At 40.6% G+C, this 26,378-nt stretch overlaps 2 protein-coding genes across 2 annotated transcripts; both read left to right on the top strand.

The window, feature by feature from the left end:
• Nucleotides 1–477: 477 nt before the first annotated feature.
• selenoo1 (selenoprotein O1) lies at nt 478–8,795 on the top strand. Its single transcript, XM_083893243.1, has 9 exons — nt 478–1,104; nt 1,625–1,828; nt 1,911–2,088; nt 2,410–2,540; nt 2,669–2,946; nt 3,099–3,267; nt 5,153–5,338; nt 5,565–5,721; nt 5,901–8,795. The coding sequence occupies exons 1-9, from the start codon at nt 551–553 to the stop codon at nt 6,120–6,122; spliced, it is 2,079 nt and encodes a 692-aa protein (XP_083749369.1). The 5' UTR covers nt 478–550; the 3' UTR covers nt 6,123–8,795.
• Nucleotides 8,796–9,521: 726 nt separating this feature from the next.
• On the top strand, nt 9,522–14,724 carry mapk12a (mitogen-activated protein kinase 12a; the record flags this gene model as incomplete). Its single annotated transcript, XM_083893247.1, has 12 exons — nt 9,522–9,640; nt 11,313–11,442; nt 11,563–11,621; nt 11,716–11,827; nt 11,937–11,966; nt 12,104–12,151; nt 12,353–12,467; nt 13,585–13,656; nt 13,865–13,944; nt 14,044–14,122; nt 14,220–14,393; nt 14,515–14,724. The coding sequence occupies 12 exons, from the start codon at nt 9,522–9,524 to the stop codon at nt 14,580–14,582; spliced, it is 1,086 nt and encodes a 361-aa protein (XP_083749373.1). The 3' UTR covers nt 14,583–14,724.
• Nucleotides 14,725–26,378: the final 11,654 nt, after the last annotated feature.

Genomic DNA, 26,378 nt, shown 5'->3' with positions numbered 1-26,378 from the left:
ATGTTACAGAAATAAACATCCATATTATTCATTCTAAGAAAAAGACAATGTATAACAAATATTACAACACATAACAACAAAATCAAAACCCCTCCAATATGTTGGCTCAATATATAAAAATCACTACAGCCAAAGAAGAGTTTCAAAGTTAACCATTGTGTTAACAGAGAGGTATATTCTATAGTATTTTGAGTGTGAAGAAATCATATTTCAACTCACTTAAAGTGTGTTATTACTGTCTGGATAGCATGCCACAATTGCTCTGTAATTAACTATGTATGGAGACCTGACCTTATGATGCCTACCGAGTATAAATATATTGGGACTATCTTCTGTAATGTAACATTTTTACTGCATTACACAATACTATTTGGGGCTGTTTTAGTCGATGCATTTCCGGATTTTCTTCTTGTTGCCGGTCGGACACATATTAATGCAACACATTTTGTCTCGTAAACATCCGCTTTGCCTTACAGGATTATGAAAGTGTGACACGTGAATTAAGTCCAACTGCGCCACGGTCTAAAACCACACCGATGGCAGAGATTGGATGGCTTATTTAGGACCGCGACTGCGACCGTCACGCATATTTGTCCCCTTTGTGTCGGCTTTTAGACTCCTCTGTTCGGTCGGTATGAATGACATGGGTCTGGCCACGAGTCGTTCCGCGTTGGAGCGACTCGACTTTGACAACCTCGTCCTCAGAAAACTGCCACTGGACCCGTCAGAGGAGCCGGGTGTCCGGCAGGTGAAAGGAGCCTGTTTCTCCCGGGTGAACCCACAACCACTGACCAGGCCTCGTTTCGTGGCTGTGTCGCATGAAGCACTGGCGCTGCTGGGGTTGCGTGGAGACGAGGTTATGGACGACCCGCTGGGACCAGAGTATCTCAGCGGCTCCACGGTGATGCCTGGGTCCGAGCCAGCGGCACACTGCTACTGCGGCCACCAGTTCGGACAGTTCGCTGGGCAACTGGGCGACGGAGCGGCCTGTTACCTGGGAGAGGTGAAGGCCCCACTCGGCCAGGAACCCGAACTCCTGCGGGAGAACCCGAGCGGCCGGTGGGAGATTCAAGTGAAGGGAGCAGGAATGACTCCTTATTCCAGGTACATTCTTGCCTGTATGCCACTTTTGTTTTAATGATTTGCGTTTATTGTTGTTGGAAGAGATTCTATAAAGTCAAAATTGAAACATTTAAAAACTTTTTATGAAGTGAAGAGTGGGAAATCCCATAGTGTCAAAAACACTGAAGTTGTATAGTCTATTTTGAACCTGTAGTACTTGAGGCGTTGTAAATTACATCTGAAAGCAATAGAGCAAACTTGAACCCGGGAATGATTTTCGTTTTTATGCTTCAGATCTGAATCTTGAGACAGATTTATAAATGAAAATATCCAAAATTCAATTGTTTTTAAATACAATTTTGGATCGGATCTGAATCTGGATCACCAGCCCAGTCTCATAATTTCTTACTCGGACTGAGCTATGCTGCTCACAAACACACATGGGGTTTAAAGGCTACTTTTTGGTATTTAACTCTAGTTCTCTATTCTGTCTTTCTTTGGATGATTGTGAAAATGCACCAAACTATAATTTGCATTTTCTGCGTCCACGTTCTCTACACAGACAAGCCGATGGCCGCAAGGTCCTGCGCTCGAGTATAAGGGAGTTCCTGTGCAGCGAGGCCATGTCCTTTCTGGGCGTTCCCACCACAAGAGCAGGTTCAATAGTGACCTCTGACAGCAAGGTCATACGGGATGTATACTATAGCGGAAATGCTTGCCATGAGAAATGCTCTGTGGTCCTCCGCATCGCTCCCACCTTTTTCAGGTGAGTGCATTGTCTGTCTTTTTAATCTATCATGGGTGTTCACATTTTCCGGAGATGAATGTTTTATCTTTGACCTCGTCAGGTTTGGATCCTTTGAAATCTTCAAGCAGGCAGATGAGTTCACAGGCCGTCAAGGTCCCAGCTATGGACGTGATGAAATTCGAGGTCAGATGATGGATTATATCATTGAGATGTTTTACCCAGAGATCCAGCAGAATTACCCCGACCGAGTGGAGAGAAACGTGGCTTTCTTCAGAGAGGTCAGAGCATGAGATAATTTTTCTTCCCACCTGTCAACATCCTCATCGCTCAAGCAACCGTATGACACATGTATCCCATTCTATACAATGACAGTTCAAAGTCAAAAACAGCAGAATCATCTTTTACTGTTGCGGTTCTGGAGAAGGTCATTGAACATCTGATTTATATGGGATTAAAATATTAAAAGAGCTGGATACAGACTTACAGACACTATTTTTTATCATCTAATTAGAACAATAAGGTGTCATCCATTCTCTTTGATTGTTGTCTGGAATGAGATTTGTTAGGAAGTTTATTAGAACGTTCTACATTGTTCGCAGGTGATGCTTCGCACAGCTCGACTCGTGGCACAGTGGCAGTGTATCGGTTTCTGTCATGGAGTGCTGAATACAGACAACATGAGCATCCTGGGACTCACGATGGACTATGGTCCATATGGCTTCATGGACAGGTCAGACACTTGGGGAGATATTCTGATTCTGTATAGCTTTGATAGGTTTTTTGCATATAGCATAATATGATCACACAACATTTGTATCATACACTGATTATAGCAATGTCCCCACTTGCCTCTTTCAGGTTTGACCCTGATTTCATCTGCAATGCTTCTGATAACTCCGGCCGTTACTCCTACCAGGCACAGCCGGCTATCTGCAGGTGGAACCTGGTGAAGCTAGCAGAGGCTCTTGCCCCAGAGCTACCACCAGACCGCGCCGAGGTTGTTTTGGATGAGTACCTGGATCTGTACAATGGCTTCTACCTTGAGAACATGAGGAAAAAACTGGGCTTGTTGACAAAGGAGGAGCCTGAGGATGAAATGCTGATCACGGAGTTGCTGCAGACTATGCACAACACAGGTGGCGTAAGAGTTGGAAAGAGTTAGAAGTGTACTGCTGTGCTTTGAATCGAGTTTTGAGAAAGCAATCTAAATATTTTGAGCACATAAAACAAAACAGATATTATCACCTAATAATAGCACTGTTATTGTCTGTCTCTCGCTCTCCTATAGGTGCCGACTTCACAAACACCTTCCGCAGCTTGAGTCACATTTCCTGTCCCTCAGGGGGAGAAAGTGAAGGAGCGATGGATCTTGTTAAGAAAGACACAGAGCTCCTGCTTGAGCAGTGTGCCTCCTTGGAGGAGCTAAAGGCTGCTAACAAACCTACGATGGATCCACGGTGAGCAGCATTTATTCTGTACTAAATAGATTGGTCTTTTTCTACTGCTTCCCCAAAGAAAGCAAAGCATCAGCGAATAAAAACGTGTTGGTTGGATAGCAGAGAATCCACAGATTCCAACGGTATCAGAGCAAAACAACAACTCACTTTCAAGAAATAGAACCAGAAATGTTGTCTTACTTTTGCTGTTTATAAGTTATTTTCACTAGAACAAAACCGCTGCTAATGAAGAAATACACTTCCCAGCATGCTTTGGGGACTATTCCCGGTCTGATTGATCATTAGAAAGACATTAGATCGTTCTGATTAGAGAAGGGCGAATGTCCGCACAAATGCATCATACGCATCTATGTCCTTTTGACTCGCTAATGAAGTGATCCACATGCACTTGGAGACTGGGGTCTGATTCTATGAGTTTAGAGGCTTAAAATGATCTGTCAATCACCCAAATTGACCAAGGTAAGCCAGAGCTATGGCACTGCGTAACTGAAGACGCTGCAGAGTCACAAAGTTGTTATTACGCTCCACACAGGGAGCATTCATTTACAGCACATTTTCTTACTTTTTTTTTTTTTTTAACAAGCCCTTTTTAGACCAATAGTGACATGTAAATAAAATTAAATGGGTTTTAATAATTTGGTACCTAAGAAATCTCAAATGGCACAGATCTGTTACTAAAACCTATGTCATTTTACTCTGCTTCACTTCAGCAGCATCAGACTTTGCACAGCTCATGTCCACATGTTGTCACATGACCTCCATGCATTTTTAAGCTCCTACTGCATATTATTTAGGCGAGAGAAAAAAAAATCCTTCATTTATGCTGTGTTCCATGTACTCTGACACAGTGGCATCTCCAGTGAAACGTACACCCCTGGTGGAATCTCACAAGTGTTATTATTATGTTGATAAAGATATATAATCTGCATAGAACTTGTAACTGCAGAGTTGTACTTAGTTTGGGCATGTCATTTACGAGCAGAGACTCCAAAAAGACGGTCAGGGAAGAAGAGGGTATACTTCAATGTGTCATTTTTTGACATTGGCATTGTACAATAGTGCTGTATTGGAAATGGGTGAAAGGAAGAACTACTGCACTTGTTTGAGGTGTCTTGACAATTGACAATTATTGTTTTTTGTCACTCGATGAAGATCAAGCTGTTAATATAACACAGCTAATGCTGACATATTACACCTCATGGCATTTTGAGTAATGTTTGTGAAAGGTCCAGCGTCAGACGTGATCATAACTGCTTATATAAAGTTGTACTTCAGAAGACTAAAGAGTTTAAAGATGGCTCCATAGTGGAGAGGGGAACTGCAGTTCTCCATGCCACAATGAAGACCATTATTATTATACTGCACAAGGCAGCACAACATTGAAGTCTTTGTCGTAAGTGAAACTCAAGTGTTGACTCACGTCAGCCAGTTTTTCATTGTTAAGATTTTGATTTGATCAGGCCACTGAAACTCACCACTAACCAGTCTGTTTTAGTTCTGAAATGACCTGCATATCTGCTGCCTGACTGCAGTCACACTGGATAAGGATCCAGCTCTGTGTACAATGTGGAAAACATAATTATGTATGAAACCTGATTACCGTCCAAACCAGATGTAAACACAGAATTTGAAATCAACCTTATTTAAACTTGTTATCTTATTTCCTGTCTAATCTAATCAACACATGTAAACAAAGTCGGTAAATGTTGCATAAACCTATATCTAACCCATATCTTTCATCTCATTTATAATATAACGCAATTTCCCCTTCAGTCATATTAGCAACAGATAAAATCCTGATCGACTGCATCCAGCTTAGTCTCTCTCTGATTTCTCCAACAATGACAGTAACATTTTTGAATTATTGTCTGGCCCCTGATGACAGTGAGCTGGCGATGCTGCTGTCTATGGCACAGAGCAACCCTGCACTGTTCCAGATGATTTCAGACAGGAGGACATTATCGAAGCAGCTGGACAAACTCAGCAGACTGAAAGATCTGATGGAGACCAGCCAGGAAGAGCTGAAAAACAAACAGAGTGAGGAGTGGACTCAGTGGATCACATGCTACAGGTGAGACACAGGAGGAAAGACAAATATCTGTGGAATATATATTATATATATACTAAAACAAGTGTACAGTGGGGGAGGAAATGTGTGAGGGATTTTTTTCTGGAGCGATGGTGATGGGTGGAAGTGTGACTGATAAAGGGGGTGGACAGATAGACGCGGGAGGAAATGGAGCGTTGAGTTGTTCCATTACTGTAACTCTGAATGTTTGATGATGTCGCTGCCACAGGAAGCGTCTGGCTCGCGAGTTGGAGGGACAGAGTGATGTGCAGGCTGTGCAGGAGCAGAGGGTGAGGGTCATGGACAACACCAACCCTCGTGTGATACTCAGGAACTACATTGCCCAGAATGCAATAGAAGCTGCTGAGAATGGAGACTTTTCTGAAGTGAGGCTCAAATCTATTGTGACACACAGTACTTAGTAATGGTGCATCTTATTTGACTGTACTATTGTGGCTAAAAAAAAGTGTCTCTGCAGCACATCAACTGTGATTATTAATTAGCACAGACTTTTAAACTCAGTTCCCGTTTCACTTTCATCTCTCATTTCCTCTCTGCGTCGCAGGTCCAGCGGGTCCTTAAGGTTCTGGAGAAGCCCTTTTCTTCGCAGCAGGGTCTGGAGCTTCCTGCGTGGGTGGGCAGAGGGGGTGTCTCTGAACAGGGAGAGAGGGACGAAGGAGAGGAGCAGCAGCAGCAGCAACAGGCTGCGTCTCTCTCCACAGCTAGAGATCCAATTCCTTACGACAGCAAGCCTCCGGCTTGGGCCCATGAAATCTGTGTCACATGATCTTCGTAAGAACTTTCCTGATCGTTAGCTCGTCTGCCTAAAATGAAGCAAGTTTATTTACCTTAAAGTTCATCTAAAGATGAGAGTGTAACAATGGTAGGACTCCCCTGCTCATCCCTTCCTTTCCCAAGTGCAGTAGGGAACTATGGTGGCCTTTGCATACCAGAAAGGAGGCAATTCTGTCCACTCTTCCACTTCTGCTATGTATGACTGTTGGTGGGGCTGTTCTTTCTCATTTGCATAGTAAGCTTCCACTTCAAGGCTTTTCTAAGGCTATGAAAACCAACATTTTTGTGTTTTGCTCCTCCCAATTGTTACACACACCAAATCTTCAAATGTTTATTTCTTACCTTTACTGTTCCTGCTTCCTCTTCTTCACATGAGCTAACTCTGTTTCTTTTTAGCAGGCCAGGCAGCGTCAGGAAAGTTTAAATGAGGTATGACTCACCACAGACTTTTTAGCTGATACAAAGCAGACAGGGTTTGAGTTGATATGGGGTGTTTGGTAAAGAGAATTGGTGTTCAACATCAAACGTGACTATGAAATGGTTTGGCTCGATGATGAAGACCCTCTGCTTGTTCCCTCTCTGTTCTGTGTTCAGTTGGCTATTAATGACGAACCAGACAACAAGTCCCTACAGTGACCTGTCTGACTCTGATGACCTGTGGTGGGTCACCTGTGACATTAACCAAATATTGTTTTTAGGTTTGTATGTGGATGAAAAGGTTGCACTTCATCCTTAAAGCCATAGAAAATAAACGCACATTTTCTCCTGTGATAGAAAACACTTTTGTCATCTAAAAACTTAAGAGGCACAGAAACGACAAATGACTTTGCCACATATTTACTTTTTATCTAATCGGTTCAATGAGCATTAGTACTGTTGAGTACAAGAAGTAACTTCCTCTAACTTAAAACCTCATTAGAGGAAGTTTATTATAAATTATATCTAAAACGTGACACTATTGAACGTGATTATGTTGGAATGGGGAAATCAAACATTCATGAATGCGTTTTCATCTGTATGTGAAGCTGTAGTCGTTAAATTTTTAATATAAACGAATGATAATTGTATTTAAACAATTGTCAAATGACTTCACACAATGTTAAGCCTACCAGTTCCACATGACTGTGTTTTGTACACCTAGATGTACCAAGTGGTTTCTGCTGCTGAACGATAAGTCTGGATGTGCAGTAAGACTTCACAGTTGTATTTTAATTTCGCTTCACTATATGCCTGCATTTTCAGTCACTGCTGCTGCTCTTACTTTACCACGCAGCTCCAATTAAGTTTCCGACAGGTACACAAGACATAACTTACCTAGTACTGTAGAAACGCAGAAGACAGCATGGCTTCTTTCAGCATGGAGAGTGGGTGGGGCAGAGAGAAAACAAGGTCATACACCTCAGGGTGGTAATTAATATGATCATTTCTCAGAAATCAACAAGGGCCGATAGAGGTTCTGAACTGGGTCTTTAAAGGAGACATATTATGAAAAATCAACTTTTTAATCATTTTAATCCTTATATTTGGGACTCTGGAGGTCCTATGAGTAGGCCAAGTGTGAAAAAAGATGACTCACTCATGTTTTTGTGATCCTCCTCAGTCTAAGTACAGGAGATAAAGCATGTGATGTTGACTGCTGTGTCATTGCTACTTCACAGTGAGATATTCCTGAAATGTTTGTCTCGTGGAGCTCTGCCTTGTCCCTAAAAACACGAAAGTGCAGGCGAGGGCAATAGTATCCGGAAGAGTGGAAGTCTGCAAAGTGTTCTATTCTTGTCTGCACAGTGCAGCACAAAGTTCTACACAAACTTCCAGCCTCAGAGGATTTACATGTCCAGTGGATACATAATATACATGTATGACGGCAATGTGCCGGCTGGAGTCGGCAAAATTATGGCTTTTCCAAATGCTAACTGCTGTTAGCTGACGTAGTTTCCTGTGTCTCTTTTGCATTTAAAGAGAGGCACTCTAAACCGACCATTCTGAAAAGGTTTTTTTTGGCAGGGTGATTGAACTGCTGTGGTGCTTCATCCTTATGGTATTTTGTCACAAACATGTTCGTTAGGACGCCAGGGAACTAGGTTAACTTGGAGAAATAGGGTATAATATGTCTCCTTTAAGCAGCACTGGTTGTAACCTAGGGGCCACCCAGCTATGTATTGGCTAGCACTGTACAGCAAAAATACTTGGGTTTGCTGGTATTTTTTCTGCATGGAGTTTCCATTTTCTCCCCATGTGGGTTGGTTTTCTATAGGTTCTCCGGTTTCCTACCACAGTCCAAACACGTGCAGAGGTTAACTGGAAATTGACCATAGTTGCAAATAATCAAGTGAATAATCGTTCATCTCTGTATGTTTGGTCCGCAATGGACTAGTGATCTGTCCAGGGTCTTCCCCATCTTTTGCCCTATGTCAGCTGGGATCGGCTCCAGTGGCCCCATGATCTTAATGTGGAGGGTAAAGCAGTAGACAATGAATGGTTGACCGAATGGTTGCTCCCTTTGAACAAGGATGAATTCAGGCTTGTATCAAAATCAAGCCATTAGATGTGGACCTCCATACTGACAAGTGACAGAAATGGACATGAAATGAGTTTGATTGTTGCTCAGTAATTATGAAATGGAAGTTCTACATATCCTTTATCTAATGCCCCAATAAATTGAGCAGTGACTACACAGAGTGTTCTTTTTCATGAACGTCTATACTCTACTTCCATATCTATGTTTTATGACTTATTGTTGAGTTGATATTGCTGTCAGATCAGTATCACCTCATAATAATGCAGGTGATTGGACTTTCCCCTTTGCTTTATCACAAGACAGAAGTGAGTCAGACTAGAATGGCACGTTTGTTTACACAACACTTTTATTTGTTCTATTTCCTGGACAGACTTGCATTTCTCTTGCACATACTTGTGTTCGTCTTCGGGTTGACGCTCATGTCTCAGCAAGCCCCAGATATTTTTTTACCTTTACTCCTGAGCTGAGCTGAGCTGAGCTGAGCAGCAAAACAGTTCTTAGGGAATACAGCCAGGGAAACCGAGACAACTCGAACAAGAGCCATTAAAGCTGCTCTCTAAACTGCGCACCTGTCCACGCATTTCACAGTCGTGCTGACAGCCTGGCGTCTCAAGTTACTCACACATTCCAGTCTCCTTTTCACCTTTAATTGTAAACCTCCAGCGGGAGTGGCTGTGTGTGACCTCAGGCTGCGCCCTGAGCGGCTGATACGCAGAGCTGCGCAATGGTGTGGCTGAGAGAGTGAGCGCATAGGTGGGATCTATCAAGGACAATGGGTGTGTAGGATCGACGGCGCACAAAGACAAACAGCCAGAAAAAAAAGACACCTCGTTGACCTCTTTCCCCCTCCTTTTTAAAAAATAAATAAATGCGATGTCTAAGCGAGTCAGACCCGGTTATTCCCGACAAGAAGTCAACAAAACGTCATGGGAAGTACCGGAGCGATACCGGGATCTGAAGCAGGTGGGGACCGGAGCGTACGGGACGGTTTGGTAAGTGAAACCTGTGACTCGGGATGAAACTGTTATAGATATTGTAATGCGGATGAGTGAGTGAATGAATGGACGAGGAGCACGTTAACAAAGAGAGTAGACGGAACAGATGGTGACATTCAGACGCACTCTGTGTGCCACCGCAGCTGAACAAAAGAAAATAAAGTGTGTGTGCGCTCCGCTGAGCACATGCTGCTCCACTTCCTTATTATGATAGAGGCTTCACCACAGCGACTCTTTTATATGTTTCCAGTCGCCTCGAAAGATGATTTAATCATGGAGGTCAGTGAGACGGTGGAAAAGGTTTCACTCAACCTGCACAACAAGCTGCTGCTTTCAGGCACCGTCTGCGTCTTTGTGATCAATGATTGACTGTGTGGGCGGAAACTAAAGTGCTCTGACTGACTCAATACAACTTAGTAACACATGAACTCCTCTGAAAACACTGACGCAGGAGATGGAACCTCCTGCCACAGACACAGATCACAGCTGGATGGAGCAGATGTGACAGGAGGGAGTTTGATTGTCGCTTCATGTTTGAGCTTTTAACCTGATCAAAAGATACGATTTTTTTTGTTGCTTAGATCAAAAGGAGGTGGCTTAAATGATTTCCTCATACCAGACATGTTCAGATCAGCTGGTCCTAAAAAGCACTCGCCTTAAGGTCTCCATTATTGTGAATAGTGGCCGTGTCTTTCATTCAGTCACTCCAGGACAACAATTTGTAAAAATGTTGTTGGTGATGTTTTTATGACATTAGTAGTTACATAATTTTGTAACATGACAACATTATTGTTCCATTTTTTGATGACACAAATTAGTCCATTAGTTTGCAGAAAATAAACCTTTTCTGAATGCTTACAAAATGAAGGGCATTCAATTCAATTCAATTCAATTCAACCTCTAATGACAAACAAGCATACAGACAACGACAAACACAATCCCACAGACTAACCCTAACAATAACCCATAATATGCACACTAACAGATAATCACGCATATTCCTCATACAGTAATCTAAAGCAACTGGCTATAAATTCCTCCTATATCACAGAGACTCAGGAATAATGTTCATATAACAAACTGAACTCACCAACAACAATAGTACAGCCAAAATATTTGCATTAAATAAAATATTTTGCAAATCATGTTTATGTTTTGAAATCATGTTTTGGCATGTGGCGCCACCTACCACCGTCTACCAGTCATTGCAGTCAGTAGAGTCTCAGCTTCTGAGCAACCACGGGTTGCCAGTTACGTCAGAAAACGAAACCTAAAAAACCTCTGTATTTTGAATTTGAATGTAGTAACCGTTTTTGGCCACATTCTTACATATGGCACCTTTAAGGTCATTTTATTTTTCATTTGGCAGAAAGTGAAAAAAAAATCAAATGTACTATCACCTGATTTTATGAATTATTGTTGTTTTTTTGTTACTCCAGAATAAGCGTTTTGTTTGTATATCAGGAGCCAGGCCACTGTTTTTGGACAATCAAATTTTTAAGGTAGCCCGCAATGGACAAACTAAACATCTTGTGAATTTTGATACAAACCAAATAGGTTCTCCACAACACACTTGAAAGAGAAGGGTGATATACGGAGCTGCAGTCATTTTCCTCACAATAATCTTGACAGAAAATGTTAGGTTAATGATGTTTGTTCCTTCCCTCAGCTCAGCCGCTGACTCCAGAACAGGAACCAAAGTGGCGATCAAGAAGCTGTACCGACCTTTCCAGTCTGAGCTCTTTGCCAAACGGGCATACAGGGAGCTGAGGCTTCTCAAGCACATGAAACATGAAAATGTAAGACACGACATCACCGCTGTGTTTTTATTTTTAGGTTCTGACTAGATAGAATTAGTCTGAAATTGAATTAGAACATAGTTATGACAACAAATGACCTCAGATTATCTCCTGGTGCAGGTGATTGGCCTGTTAGATGTGTTTACTGCTGACCTCTCCCTGGACAGATTCCATGATTTGTAAGTTAATGCCTCTGCTACGATGCTGTGTCACTATACTCTATGACCTCATTCCACGTGTGAAGTCACAGTGTGTGTTTTTGTTTCCACTTAGTTATCTGGTGATGCCATTCATGGGAACAGATCTGGGGAAGCTGATGAAGCTGCAGAGACTGTCAGAAGAAAAAATTCAGTATTTGGTCTATCAGATGCTCAGGGGTCTTAAGGTGGAGAACTCTGCTTTGATATTGAGACAATTAAATGCATTTTAAATTTTTTGTTTTAATAATTGTGTTGATTGTTATATTCTCTCTCTCTTTTTTTTATTTTTTACAGTACATTCATTCCGCAGGTATAATTCACAGGGTAAGTTGTCATATAATCTAAATATAGGTTAGGTGTGAGCTTTTCTTGCGTAACATAATTTTTTGATTGTACTATTATGACTGGAATTGTTGTTTGCCACAGACTCATTACTTTGTTTTTCACATGAACCTTTGCAGGACCTCAAACCAGGAAATCTCGCCATCAACCAAGACTGTGAGCTCAAGGTACAGCTGCACACCCTGGTAACGCAAACCAGGACAACACCTGGTTATACCTGTTGTGAACAACCTGTAACGTCACAATTTATGTACTGACCAGAATTGCATTCCCCTCTTCTACATTTTATGTACCTGAAGTGTTGCTACCAGACTCTGCACCACCTTGAGGTAAATGTTGGTGTCTCTGCCTTGTTTGTGTTCTGTCAGATACTGGACTTTGGATTGGCGCGGCAGGCGGACAGCGAGATGACGGGGTATGTGGTGACTCGATGGTACAGGGCTCCAGAGGTCATCCTAAGCTGGATGCACTACACCCAGACTGGTAATGTTGAGCTAATTAAAAGATAGATGTTGTTGTTATGTCAACTTCAGCGCTACAAGCTATTTTGTTGTAATCCCCTTATCTCAAGGCGTCTGCTTCAAAAAAGATTTACTACTGCATTTTTAAAACCTCCCAAGAGCAGGCTTAAATGTGTTGCTTTATTAAAGCTGCAGTGTGTAACTTTTCAACATCAACAGTTAATGTCAAATGTGATCACACAACGCTGATTAATCCTTTCGACTGCACACGACTCACTCTGTGTTCCTCAGTATAGTCTGTGGTGACGGCTACGCTAGAGAAGTGAGACGACAGCAAACCTTAGCAGGGTTAATGGGGATACAGGAACAAATGTTCCAAATTTTAAAAAAGGGTTTTGGCAACAGAAGTTACACACTGGAGCTTTAAGTTTTGTTTTTGTTGTGCTTCCTGGTCAATTTAGGTTTTCTATGAAATACTTTAAAATATTATACATACAGCAGGGTGCTGCTTGTGTCAAATCAGCCAATTAGTATAGAACATACAGGGAATGTTTGGGAATAACATTCAATGAAAATACTGGAAATCTGGAAATCTATCTATTTCCATATCTAACAGTGCTAAATGAGTCAAAGTTGACTGACATCGAGTTGTGAACTCCCAAGTTAATTATTTTTATTGTCATTATAATCATTATGTTGTTATGTATTTGATTTTATTGCACCTAAATAAGCATTTTTGATGCCTCACTCACTCACTCACTCATCTTCCACTTTATCCTCCACATGAGGGTCACAGGGACTAAATCTATAGTCTAAGTTATTTACATAAATACATACTGCTACATGCTTACATATGCTGTGATGTTGAAAACGATTTATTGAAAACAAAACTTGTACTTGGTGTAAAAAAATAAATAAAATAATGATAAGTGTTATCCACTAGGTGGTACTCTCTTAACACTCTACCTTATCTTTTCTCTTAAAGAACTGACTAAACACTCAGAAATAGACACTGTACCTTTTTAACAAAACATTTCAAATGTATTGTTATGTGTGTTTACATCATTTAATGAAATCTCTATCTATGTTAAGTTGAGACGTGTGGTGTTTATTTGCCGTTTCTTTTGTCTCCTGTTCAGTGGACATTTGGTCTGTGGGCTGCATCATGGCGGAAATGCTGCAAGGAAAACCTCTTTTTAAAGGCAGCGACCGTATCCTTTTAAGTTCCATGTCACGACGTGGCTCTAGAGGTCTCGACAACGGCAACACAAAAAAAGGGAAACCACGCTGTGTTTAACAGTTTGCAAATATTTTAGTAAAATCTAATTCAGCCAAATGAAATAATCAAATTAAATATTGAAAATATGAGATATGTACATGACTGAATTAGACTTTTGAACCTTGACCTATATTTACCAGACCTAGATCAGTTGACTGAGATCATGAAGATCACAGGAACGCCAGCTCAGGAATTCATGTTAAAACTGGAATCAGAGGATGTGAGCCCAGAACACACAAATCAAATGAGAACTTAAAGATTTTTGTCACATATCACAACAATTATTTATTCCAGGATTAATGTATGTTTCTTCGCGTAGGCCAAAAGGTACATTAAAGGTCTTGCAAAAGTGGAAAAAAAAGAGCTTCATAAAGTGTTTCCCACAACTAATCCACAAGGTAGGACATGCTCAGCTGTCATTTTCACTCAGTTTGGCATTCAAAGTCAGATTACATTTTTTCCCCTCCTTTGTTCTTTTCTTCTCTCCTCCCTCAGCTGTGTCTGTGCTCGAGCACATGTTATTGCTGGACCCGGAGAGCAGGGCGACCGCCGCCGAGGCGCTCACGCTGCCCTACTTCACAGAGTTCAGAGACCCAGAGGAGGAGAAGGAAGCACAGCTGTACGACCACTCGGTAGACAACACAGACCTGACGCTGGACCAGTGGAAACGTAAGCATGACGGAAACGAGTCGTTAGACTGATTATGAGCCAAACACGACAAAAAGACCTGTCAATGATCATGGGCTGTTACGTTTTATTAATCTCTGTGCTGATGTGTTTCTTTCTGCAGGTCACACCTTCACAGAGATCTTGACTTTTAAACCAGTTTTGCCAGAATCCAAGGAAACCTCACTGTGAAAATACTGCAATTGTGCTGCCTGGGACCATGTTATTATTATTATTATCTTGTGCTCAAGTAGGTGAAAACTGTTAAAACAAGGCTTAATGAATGACCACAGACTGTTATCGTCAAATTCAGCGTTACTTTTCAGCAGGTCCATTAGCATTTAGACTCGTGTAGCTCCACCTACAGTGATGTGGATTCTTTAATAACTCAGTTATGCTTGTCTTATGGACGTGAGATAATAAGTCAGGGAACAAACATTTACGATCAAAACATTACGTCTAGAATGGGTTGTGTAATTTTGAGTATCGTATGCAAGTTCAGATTGATGTATATGTGTCATAGAGCAGTGTTTCCCTCTGCCCTGCATTTGTCACATGTTGCCCTGCTGCAACACAGCTCGTCATCAAGCTCTGCAAAAGCCTGATAATGACCCATTTATTTGATTTTGAGTAGGAAAACATGGAACACATGCAGGTCAGAGGGTCCCTGAGGACCAGGGTTTGGAAACATTGTTCTGGAACATTTAATTAAATATATTCCTCCTTTTCTCTAACGGTATAAGTTAGAGAAATAGAATTTAATTGTTTCCAAGGGTCATTTTGTGGTACAGTAGGTAAAGTGTGTTGGATTTCGCAACATTGGTGAAGTTGCATGTTGCAGCTGGATATCTCTCACCTTAGCCTTCAGTTAGTAAAACTCAGACTTCTAAACACGTTGTTCCTTCATGACAGCCGACCTGCTACTGATGTAAATATAAAGGGCTTATAATGCGATAATGAAAACAACAACAACTCATGTCTGCCAAATGGAAATAATGTTGCCTAAATGGTACACACCGGGTCATTAAAGGGAACAGAGATAGGACCATATGTTAGTTTCTGAGGTCATTTCCTTATCAGTGACTTAATGGCCTTGAGATACATTTTGTGTAATGGCGTTTTGTATGTGTGTGTGTGTGTGTGTGTTTGTAATCTACATGCTGCGCTGTCTGTCTCACATTGGCCTTAATGATTAAATCCATCGTTGTGCTGTGCTGCCGCTCGTACAAAGCCCACATCTCAGCAGGGTATAGGCACAAACAATCACTTTTAAATTTCAGACCAAAAACACTTTGCGTAAATGTCGCGATGGTGTTTTTTGTTATTGTTGTTGTTTTTTTTCTAAACAAAAAGTTGCACAAAACACACTTTCAGTGTAGATTCCAATTTCTGAAAGAGCTCACTGTATTTTGTTTTAATAATAAAGACTCTCTTTGAAAAGAAGGTACACGCTAATGCTGTTTCTCTGACAAACAAAACGCCGCCGCTAAACTTCATTTTCAGCCGCTGAAGCATGATGAGAGGAAGGAAATTGGATATTGAGAGGCTATAAAATAACAATGTCTGTTACTACAGTTTTATAAGAATACTGCAATTAAATACAGGAAAAACAGTACCTGTTTTCCCCCATACGTCTTTTTCAAGTTTAACAGTGTGTTACAATAGTTACGGCTCACAGGTCAACCCTATGATGATCCTGCTATAATATTTATGCTGTGGGGACTCACTGTGCTGCATGTTTTTGATGTTTCCCTGCTCCAACACGCCTGATTCAAATAAATGGGTAGTTCTGAGGAGCTTCATTACCATTTGCATCAGGTGTGTTGGAGCAGGGAATCTTCGAAAACATGCAGCACAGTGAGTCCTAAGGACCAGGATTCAGAAACACTGCCTGAGAAGAAGGTATGTTGATACATGTCCCTACTCTGACTATAGTGGAGCAGACTTTATGTGCAGAAAGAATGAGGGTACCATTTAAAATGAAACTTTAATTTCCTCACTTTGCTGCCTGTGTTATACATGTAAATGAACACAAGGTGGCATCATTTAAACAAACCATGAACAGACAGTCAAACCTTTGGACTAGACTGAAATATCTACTATATATGTGTACTGGAATATACACAATGGAATGGCCCTAGAGCAGGGGTGTCAAACTCAAATACAGAGTGGGCCAAAATTTAAAACTGAACAAAGCCGCGGGCCAAGGTTGAACAAATTAACCTTTTAATAGGGAACCAAACAAGTTTTGCATTGAATATTGAACAAGCAAGGCTTATATAACTTTATAGTGACATGCAAAATCGAGTTTCAAATAATAATAATAATAATTAAAAAATATCAATGGCATATCAAATAAAATTTAAGTAAAAATTGAATGCACCCTAAATACAGGATAAGCGGTAGATAATGAATGGATAGAAATTGAATGCCTCTTTTCTATTTGCAGCCTTCTGAGGTAAATATCGAAATAAACTTTTTCCACAGGCTTATAATACATTTGAAAATAAAATAACAATAATGAATGAATCAAACATTCAAGCCTTGAAGTAGCAAGAGAAAGTGCATGAATAAAATGTTAATTATTGCTCAGTTTGCTACACTGATTTGCTTTAACACTGAATATGGAACAAGCAACGCTTATATAACTTAAAAGTGCAAAATCAACTTTCAAAAAACGAACGAAAAAACATCAATGGCATATTAAATAAAATTTCAATAAAACATTTAATGCCTCTTTTCTATTTGCAGCCTTCTGAGGTAAATATCAACATTAACTTTTTCCACAAGCTAATAAATTTGAAAATAAAATAACAATGAATAAATCAACCATTCAGGCCTTTTTACTGCTCAGTTTGCGACACACTGATCTAATCTGATGTGCCCAAGACAGATACCTGGCATCTTTTCTTGGATGCTAGTTCATAAATGTCGGGGTTCAGGCTTTGAGCTGAGGCAACCTTCATTATCGAACGAAGGTGTTCATCAGTCAGACGTATCCTGTGAGACGTTTTCGTCATCTTCATTGAGGAGAAAAGTTGCTCACATAGATAAGTGTATAATAATACCGGCGGGCCAGCACTAATGTTAATTTGATATTGCCTCAAGGGCCAAATGAAATTACACGGCGGGCCAAATTTGGCCCGTGGGCCAGAGTTTGACACCCATGCCCTAGAGCCTTGAATCCTGTGCGTCTGTGATTGTGTGTCAGTGATTGTCTTGCAGGTGTGTAGCTAAGGTGTCATTAAGCTGAGTGCAAACACCTGCTCAAGGTTCTTTTTAGTTACTTAAGGCTGACTTATGGAGACACCAGCGTGCGCCGAGTGTGTGCTCCTCTGTTATAACCTGCACTTTCACTCTGCACTCTAAAGATTATTGTTATTATTTACTTTCATTTACCTTGTTTTGCTTCACATAAGTCTGTGTGCTTCTGTGATGACGAACAAGCCAGTCATAACAAATTGGGGACTCGGGGGGTCAACAAATGTTTTTCTGGAGTGACTATAATACACAGATTAATTAATTCATGAATTAAGCTAAATGTAAAAGAATGTTTTTTGTACTTTTTACTAAATCAATAAGTTTGACTGATTTTTAAAGAATTAAAACAAGCTTTCTGATTTTTCAGCTTCTTGAATGTGAATATATTCTGGTTTCTTTGCTCAATATAACAAACAATCCTTAAAACTGAATTCATCAACTAATTTTGGTTTGTGGATAAAACAATACATTTAATGACATCATCATTTACAAGTTTGAGAAACACTGATCAACATTTTTCAACTTTGACATTTTATGGACCAAACGATTATTCGACCAACCTAGAAATTTATTGATTCTCAAAATAATATTTATTTGCAGCCCTACAACAAAGTTAGATCAGTAATGAGTAAGAACATTAAACAAAATATTTTGTGTGAACATATCAAGCACTACATTATGCCTTTAAACTTAAAATCTTAAACATTCTCCTGTCCTTGTGTATTCAAAGAAATCAGGAGAGAACATGATATATTGTGTATTTCATTTCCAGGCTCACTCAGTCTTCTGGCTCTGTGAGAGTGGTGAGAGAATCAACTCACTGCAGTCAGGTGTGTGTGGCACTGATTGTCGTTGATGAAGCCCAGGTGTGAGGAGTGTTCATATACTCTGAGTGTCCAGAGCTCTGTTTGGGCTCTCATTGTCTCACCTTCAGAGGTAGTGAGAGGTTCTCTCTGTGGCTTCTTAAGCTGTTTGTGTATCTATAAACACTGACTTAGAACGTTGGGTGTGTTTGATGTCAATTGCCTGTTCGTTTCCCAGTGTATGACTGGTGGTGCAGGAGAGTTTGTTGTGACTTCAGCCTTTTTAGATATCAAAGGTCTCCCGGTTTACTGTTTTCTTGGTCTCCTGGACAAATCTGGTTTTGAATCAGCTCTCCAACCTCTCCAATCAATCACTATTGCAATGTTGTGGTTATATCTATATATATCTATATATCTTGTATAGTTATATGGATAACTTTAAGACACTCCTGGGTCCACACCTGCATCCCAACCCCAAGTGGATAAAAACTTGAATAATCCACATAACTGACAGTCCCTGTTACTGGTACAGTGTGTTCTAACTGTGATTGACTTTTCACCCAGTCACATCACATTGAGTCCAAATATCACTTTGTCTAATACTTTGGCTTATCACCAAATGCACGTCAAACCAACACATTCTCTTCAGGCACAGTTGTATTTTAGGTTCAATCTAAACATAACTTTGCACCCAAAACCTGTGAACATGCTGACATTAGTGTTTAGCTGAAAGAACCAGAACAGCTGTTCCAGTAATTTATCATATTAAACACTGACATGACTAATGACTTAAAGTATCAAAGTTTAAACAGAATGCCTGTTTACTTTTAGATTCTACTCATTCCTCTGCATACAGTACATTCTCTACTGATGGGTGTTGAATTTAACAAGCTTGTCTCCGGTGACCTCCAGATCCTTGACTCCTAAGGCTGACTCCCTCACCAGGACAAGCTTCCTTTCTGGACTCCTCCAAACCAAACTATGGTGGTGCATGTTGTGTCCTTAGTGCACACGCACACGCACACACACACACACACACACACACACACACACACACACACACACACACACACACACACACACACACACACACACACACACACACACACACACACACACCACATGTCTATAGTTGTGGGGACACTCATGGATATAATGAAATTCCCTTGCCTCTTACCGTAACCTTAACCATCTTGACTCAACACCCTAACTCCGATTCTTACCGTAACACCAACCTAATCCTATAAATCCAACCCTAAAACCAAGCCTTAACTTTCATAAAGCCCTTTGAAGTTGTCAGAACCCGTCTATAATGTCTTCAAAACGTCAATAGGTCCTCGTAGTGATGGTTTTCAGCTACACATACAAATACACTCTGAACGAGAGTGTACTGCTGAATAGTTCACTGAAAAGTCAGATAGTTCTGTTCCCACTGCAGACAGGAAAACAGAGGGGAAAAGCACATAAGCACATTTTTACCCCATAACCCCCCTCCTCACAGCAGCAGTATCAAATGGAAGGACTCCCCCTCTCTGTCTTGTTGGTTGACCCTGCGGTTTATTTTCAGAGGGTGCTGGATTCAAGCAGCATACTTCCTAAAACACGCACACTGATGAGTTCACGTGTGTGCATCCTTAAATGCAGATATGCCCGGCATGCACAGCACACAAGCATACTACAGACTGACACGGACTCAGGAGGGAGTAAATGCCCAAACCCCAATCTGACCCGGGTCACTCTCCTTTCTTTAAGAGGAATGTCTGCTATAGCTGTGTTTATTCTATGTTGCTGCGGGAGACTCATCACTGTGGATCTCACCATGGTGAAAGGATCAACACTGTGTCTGCTTGACATTCTTCATCTTGTTCACTCCTTGGAGCTACTTTTGGTTCCTCTGTAGGAACCATTGGTGCATTTTACAGCAACAACACATCTTTGGAAATGTTCAATTTGTCTCATTCGTTTCACAGGAGATGATGACTGGAGCAAGAGCAAAGCCACTTCTTTCTTGTCCGGTCAAGATTATCTAGTTGAATTAAAATAAACCACAGCTACAGGCCATCATGAGGATGTTTATCCTCTTGATTTGTTGTGCCATGTCCTTGCTGGAGATCAAATAAACAGGAAAAAACTGTTCATGGAGACAAAGTGGAAATCTGTCCACTGGCTGAATGTCCTTGTCTTTGTCAATGTGTAGGCTTTTAGACCGATGAACTGTATCTGTGTCTGGGAACATGGTGTACAACATATGAGTACTACTGTTTCAGATGTCAGATTGGATGTGTGTTGCTGCTGCTGCTGCTGCTGCTGCTGCTCTGTTTACAGTCTGTGTTTCCTCACATAAAGCTACAAGTGTCACAGATGTTGTTAAAATGATATATTCTGGATTGTAGCACACATATATTTTTAGCTCATGCATCTGCAACTACAAGAAAACCTTGTGTAAAAGGGCTGGGTACCAAAGTTTTTTTTTTTCTTAATATGTAGGCTGTGCAGTTCAGCAAGTCTGGTTTTCCACATTCACAAAGAGAGGAAATTGTGCTCCATTATTTCCCCAAGCTTGGCAGATTATCTGATTTGTTTGTTTTAGTGGACGAAAACTTGCGTTTGCAGCTTTCCTGCGATAGTATTTGTTTGTCTGTCCCAGTGTTTGTTTACAAGGCTGGCCGAGTGGGTGCAGATGTGAGGAGGTCAGGCAGTATTCCCGGTAAAGTCAGTCACAAGGCCTGACATATACTGGAGAAGGGTGTCCCATGTCTTCATTTTCGTTTCAACTTTCTCACCTTCAAAGTTTTTTTTTCTCTTTCCACGTGCCTGAACCTCAAACATACCTATCGCTGCCCTGATCTGTGTGTATATAGACGTACACGTGTCAGTGGGACACTTCAGGATGAGAGCAGGACCTGACAAACTATGGAGAAATTCCACATGTTCACATGGAGCTGGTGAGCCGACTGAGGAGGCACCACGAGTTGAAAGTGGGTGAAAAATGGAAGAATATTGGGAGGTTTGCGGAAGGGAGAAAGATTGCAAATATGAAAAGAGCACGGAAATAACAAGCACAGAACAGGAGAAGGAAAAAAAGGGGTGGATAAAAGTAAAGGAAGTGGAGATGTAGAAAGAGACAGCAAGCGATGCAAAGGGCTCCAGGGAGAGCCAATCTCAACCAGGGGAGCAGTTTAGTTTACATTATCTCATTCATAAACCATCCACCCTCTGTTTGAAGACCACTGTGGAATATTCATTGCAAAGAATGCATGCCACAGATCGTGATCCCTCTCCCAGGACAACTCTCTGTCCATCTGTGCCGTGTTGACGTATGGGGTTGTATTATGGCACATTGCTCTACACTGATGAAGAGCACTCAAAGCCCCTCTTACCAACAGAAGCAATATGAGCCAGCTGCTGACCCAGGACAAATATGTTGACTTAAATAGAATAAGGAAAGGTGTTAAATGTAGTTTAATTATTATTATTATTATTATTATAATAATAGAATTTCTTACATGTACACACACCAATCAGTGGTAGTGAGTTTAACGTCTGCATTTAACCCCATTCTCATTTCCTAGTACTGACCACCATCTCACATCTGTGCCCACTCGCCATGGGCTGCTGCTAAATCACATCATGTGGGGGATTCAAGAGTCTTTATCTTTTAGTCACGCAATTCAAATTGTGATTAAAAGCATGAGTTGTTCTAAAGCTTTAGTACATTCCAGTGCTGCTGGGAAGCCTTTCGCCTCTTGGACTCGAGAGTGTTTTTCCGCTGAAATTGAACCTAAAATATTTTGCCTCACCAATAACTGCTCATTGTTTGTTCACTGGATTTGAATTTCTGTCCACAAAGCATCTGAATAAATCAGTGTTTATCAGCCTTACTTGCAGGAGGCATCACACCAGCTTTGCAACCCCTGTAAAATTTCTAAAATGATTTCTGTTGGTGAGGCTGACCTGTCTAAATGACAAAGTCCAAAAATCTATCTTCTAGGGGAGTAACATAAATGTATGCAAAAACAGGATATTAAAAAGAGATGTTATGGCAAGTTGTACACATTTTCTAATAAGATAATTCTTCTGCTTTCAGCTTCTGCCTTTAGGCGTCGCCCCTGCAGATCATCTGCCTCCATGTTGCCCTATCCTTTGAATCCTCCAAACTCTCCTCATGTCCTCCCTCACAACATCCATGAACCTTCTAATTTGTAATAAAAAAAAGTAAAATATAAAAGCCTGTGATTAATCACTGCTGCTTTTCAACTTCAAAGCTATCAAATTAGGCTTCATCAAATGCTGATTATATATGTAGCAGCAAAAAGTTAATGGATTGTCGGTATGAAAATAGCGACAGGGCAGTGAGCTTAAGGCTACAGATGATGCAGCAAAATCTTACTCCCTGCCGGGTTCAAAGGTGGTTGTTAAAAGTTTGTAGTTTCCTCACAGACAGGAAAAACAGCTTGAATTCACTCAGTTAAACCAGAGTCCAGTGGTGGCAAGCTTTCATGTTGGCAACAAGTATGAAAAAACACACACACACATTTTTCCCTATGTGTAATATGCTATAATATAATATAAAGTAGATCATGTTATGGTAAACCAGAGAAACAGCTTTCTTGTTTCATGTTCATGTTTCCGCAACATGGCTAAATTAAGAGTGAGAAAAGTTCACTCACATAGCATTTTGAGCATAACATACTCAGACGATAAATAGTGATTGATTGTATGGTCAAGTGGGCTAAAGACCTTAACAGTGACCTCAGCAGCAGCCTTACTGTGGGGTCGCTGCTTCCTGAATGTCCTTCAGTATGGTCGATAAACCGGGCAAGACGAAGGCTCCAGCTGAATCATGGGTAGAACCTGGCTGTGAGGTGAAAGGTCACAGTATATCATGAGCCCTGCTAGTGTTTCCGGTGCACTGCTTCTGGAACATGGCTCAAGGTTAGAGAGAAGGAGCCTGAAGTGGCATGTAAAGGTCACAGGAAGAGAAAGGAGGCAGAAAATATGGCAAGATCTGAAAACAAAGTTCTGGTGGGCTTATAACCAAGTGTTACAAGAGAACGCCTAATGTCATCCAGATTTTGAATATGCACGCTGCATGCTGAGTAAATGCCAGACAACTTCTATTGTGTTTTCCCTCCGAGTGAAGTGATGGCTTGTTTTCCTCTTGTCTCTGATGTAAGATGAAACACACAGCCACCATTAAGTCTAAAAAAAATAAACAGCCATTATTGCACAATGGTGGATGAAAATGTAACCAGGGGTCAAAGCCCTTAAAGAGCGTTACATAAGCCTTCAGAACTGTCTGAGTCTCTCCTGCTTGCTGTGTTTAGGGTGACAATTGCTTTCAGTTGTACAGCCTTACATGGATAGCCAGGCGAACAAAAAACACTTTTCCTTAGTAAAACTGAATAAAGGAAAGTCTTGCTGACACACACATGCGTATGCAGAGAAAAGAACAGCCTCTTTTTTTCCTGTGGGGGGCTGATGGTGGTAGTGAGGAATGTCAGCATCTGTCTTGGGGATATTTTCTGTTTTATAGCTGTTTTCCTAGAGATGCCAGTGAGAGCTGTGGTGAGAGCACAGAGTCTAGGCTGTAGTCCCAGTCTCTCAACCTCATATCTGCCCTACATGGACATGAGATACTAAACCAGACATAGTTTCCAAATCTAGCAACCACAAATTAATAGAAAAAGACAGCGTGATTGAGTTTTCTTTGTATAATTCTCTTCTCTCGCTTTGTTTTGTTCCTATAGTATTCATGTTTATGTCCCTGCTCTTGTTTATAAGTCCTGCTCTCAGAACAGGATGCCCGGTGTCTGGTTGCGCTATAAATACCCACAGAAAAAGTTATGTTTTTCTCCAATATAAGGAGTGCAAAAGGATATTATTACATGGTACACAACATCATGTAATTGCTTTGTAAGCAAAATTTACTGACATGACCCAAAGGGAGTGACAGCAGAGGAAATGGTGTGGTTAAAGTGAGCCATGAGTGATAAAAATAATCTCAATGAATGGCAAAGACCCATTTTTCCTCTCCAGGGTTTGATCTGTCTGCTGAAGTAGGTTGCAGTTTTTGGCTAGACTCAGTCATGTTTCACTGAGAAGTCCATCTGTTAGACTGGATGGATTCACAAAAAAGAGAGAGGGATGAGAGAGGAAGGTGTGTGCAGCAGATGTGCAGGGTTATAAACCTGACAGGATGTTTATCAGGAATGCTGTGGGGTGACCCCAGTCTCCTGTAGCCGCTCCATAACAGACCAGTGATGGTATGGTTAAAATATATTACCTTCTGGTGGCCTCTGAACATTTGTAAATCAAAATCATAATTATTAAGCAAAGTAATTAGTAAATTGCAAAGGCTGCAATTGAGCAGATGTTTGTTCTAGCGTTCCTGTCAATTAAAAACATGTGGTGTTTGTGTTCCAAACATTACATTAAAGTATGATATTTTAAAAGCATCATGTGGTGATGCTCCATCTGATTTTAAATCTACTCCGTAAATTTTATGATGAAGCTTACTTAAAATTGTTTCTTGCTGTTAGATGAGAAAATCTATGCCATTTTAATCAAACGTTAAATATTAAGCTGTGTGCTCGTTATCTTAATTTAGCTTAGCATAGAGACTGGAAAACAGCCTATTTTTCAAGCTAAGAACAGTTATCTAAATCTTAACGAATACTGGAAATGTTATTGTTTATTTGCAAAGAAAACTGTGAAAAGAATAGTGACACACTGTCTGTAAAATTGTTTATTAGCCAAGTTTTGTGAAGTCACAGCTGTTAGCCTGACATTGCTAATTACACGTTGGCTAATGTCAGGGAATGGGTTGAACTAATTTTACATTTCATTCTTTAGATTTAGAGGTACAGTGTGTACGTTTATTAAAACGTACTTTTGACGTTTATGTTGCAGCTGAATATCCCTCACCTCACTCTGTTGGAGAACCTATCTAGCCTTCACTTAGCATCAAGAATGATGGCCTCTGTAGCTCCTGATGGTCCTAGCTCCTGTTGTAAATATAACATACTCATTCTGGCATAATGAGAAACAACAATTTTTGCATTCATGCATAGGTTACACTTGAACAAAAATATAAGTATTATTATTTTATCTTCAATTTCTGCTAAATTAAAAGAATTTCTTACTCCTGAACAAAGTCAGGCTACGTAGAATCCAGTGCTAAGCTAGGCTAACATTGTTAGCTTCTGCTTTCTGCTGTCTCTTCGTTCATGTTGACAGTACATCTATTTTGTTAATATAGTAGGCTATACTGGGTTCCCACAAGCCTGGTTTTATGTACGTTTTCAATTTATTTGTGCTTAAAGCAGAATAGAATTTTACATTTACATTTCACATTGTTTACAAATCTTGAAATGCCATTAAAGAGGTTATGATTGAGGAAGGTGGAACAGTTGATGAATGGATAAAGGGAAATGAGAATAATGATGAAGACGAGTATTGAATGGAAATATAAATGCACGTTCTTCTTCAAATTTTTTAACAAGCAAGGTTTGTTTAGTCGTGTGGGAAGAAGGATAAAATGTCATATTTGCTCAAATGTCATTTCTAAATGGTTTTATTTTGAATCAGCGTTCAGTCTTTTCACGAGTGTATTGGGTGGTGTTTGGCTAATCTATAGTCCACATGCTACCGTTTCATGAAAACAACTAACTAAAGACTCCACTAAGAGAGGTGCAAATGATCATTAACAGACGCGTGTGTGAATAAACATCTGTAACACGGCAGGAAATCGGCCTTAGTTTGCATATCAGTCGATTGTTCGATGGGAAGACCCAGGCTTCACTTTTGTTTGCATGGGTGAAAGGAGAGGAGGGGTTGCTCCTTCTTGTCTCCTCCTCCTCAACCACCACTATATGCGAAGAAGAATAAAAAAAACTTGACCAGCCCCCTTTCCATTCCCATG

This window comes from Microchirus variegatus, assembly GCF_963457635.1.
Source record: "Microchirus variegatus genome assembly, chromosome: 8".
NCBI classification, from domain to species: Eukaryota; Metazoa; Chordata; class Actinopteri; order Pleuronectiformes; family Soleidae; genus Microchirus; species Microchirus variegatus.
The sequence above is the reverse complement of the archived record's forward strand: the minus strand, read 5'-3'. Positions and strand labels throughout refer to the sequence as shown.

Coding starts and splice junctions, on each gene's coding strand:
- selenoo1 (XM_083893243.1), top strand. CDS start 551: ATGGCTTATTTAGGACCGCGACTGCGACCGTCACGCATATTTGTCCCC. Junction 1,105..1,624: donor GGAATGACTCCTTATTCCAG/GTACATTCTTGC, acceptor TTCTCTACACAG/ACAAGCCGATGGCCGCAAGG. Junction 2,541..2,668: donor CCATATGGCTTCATGGACAG/GTCAGACACTTG, acceptor TGCCTCTTTCAG/GTTTGACCCTGATTTCATCT.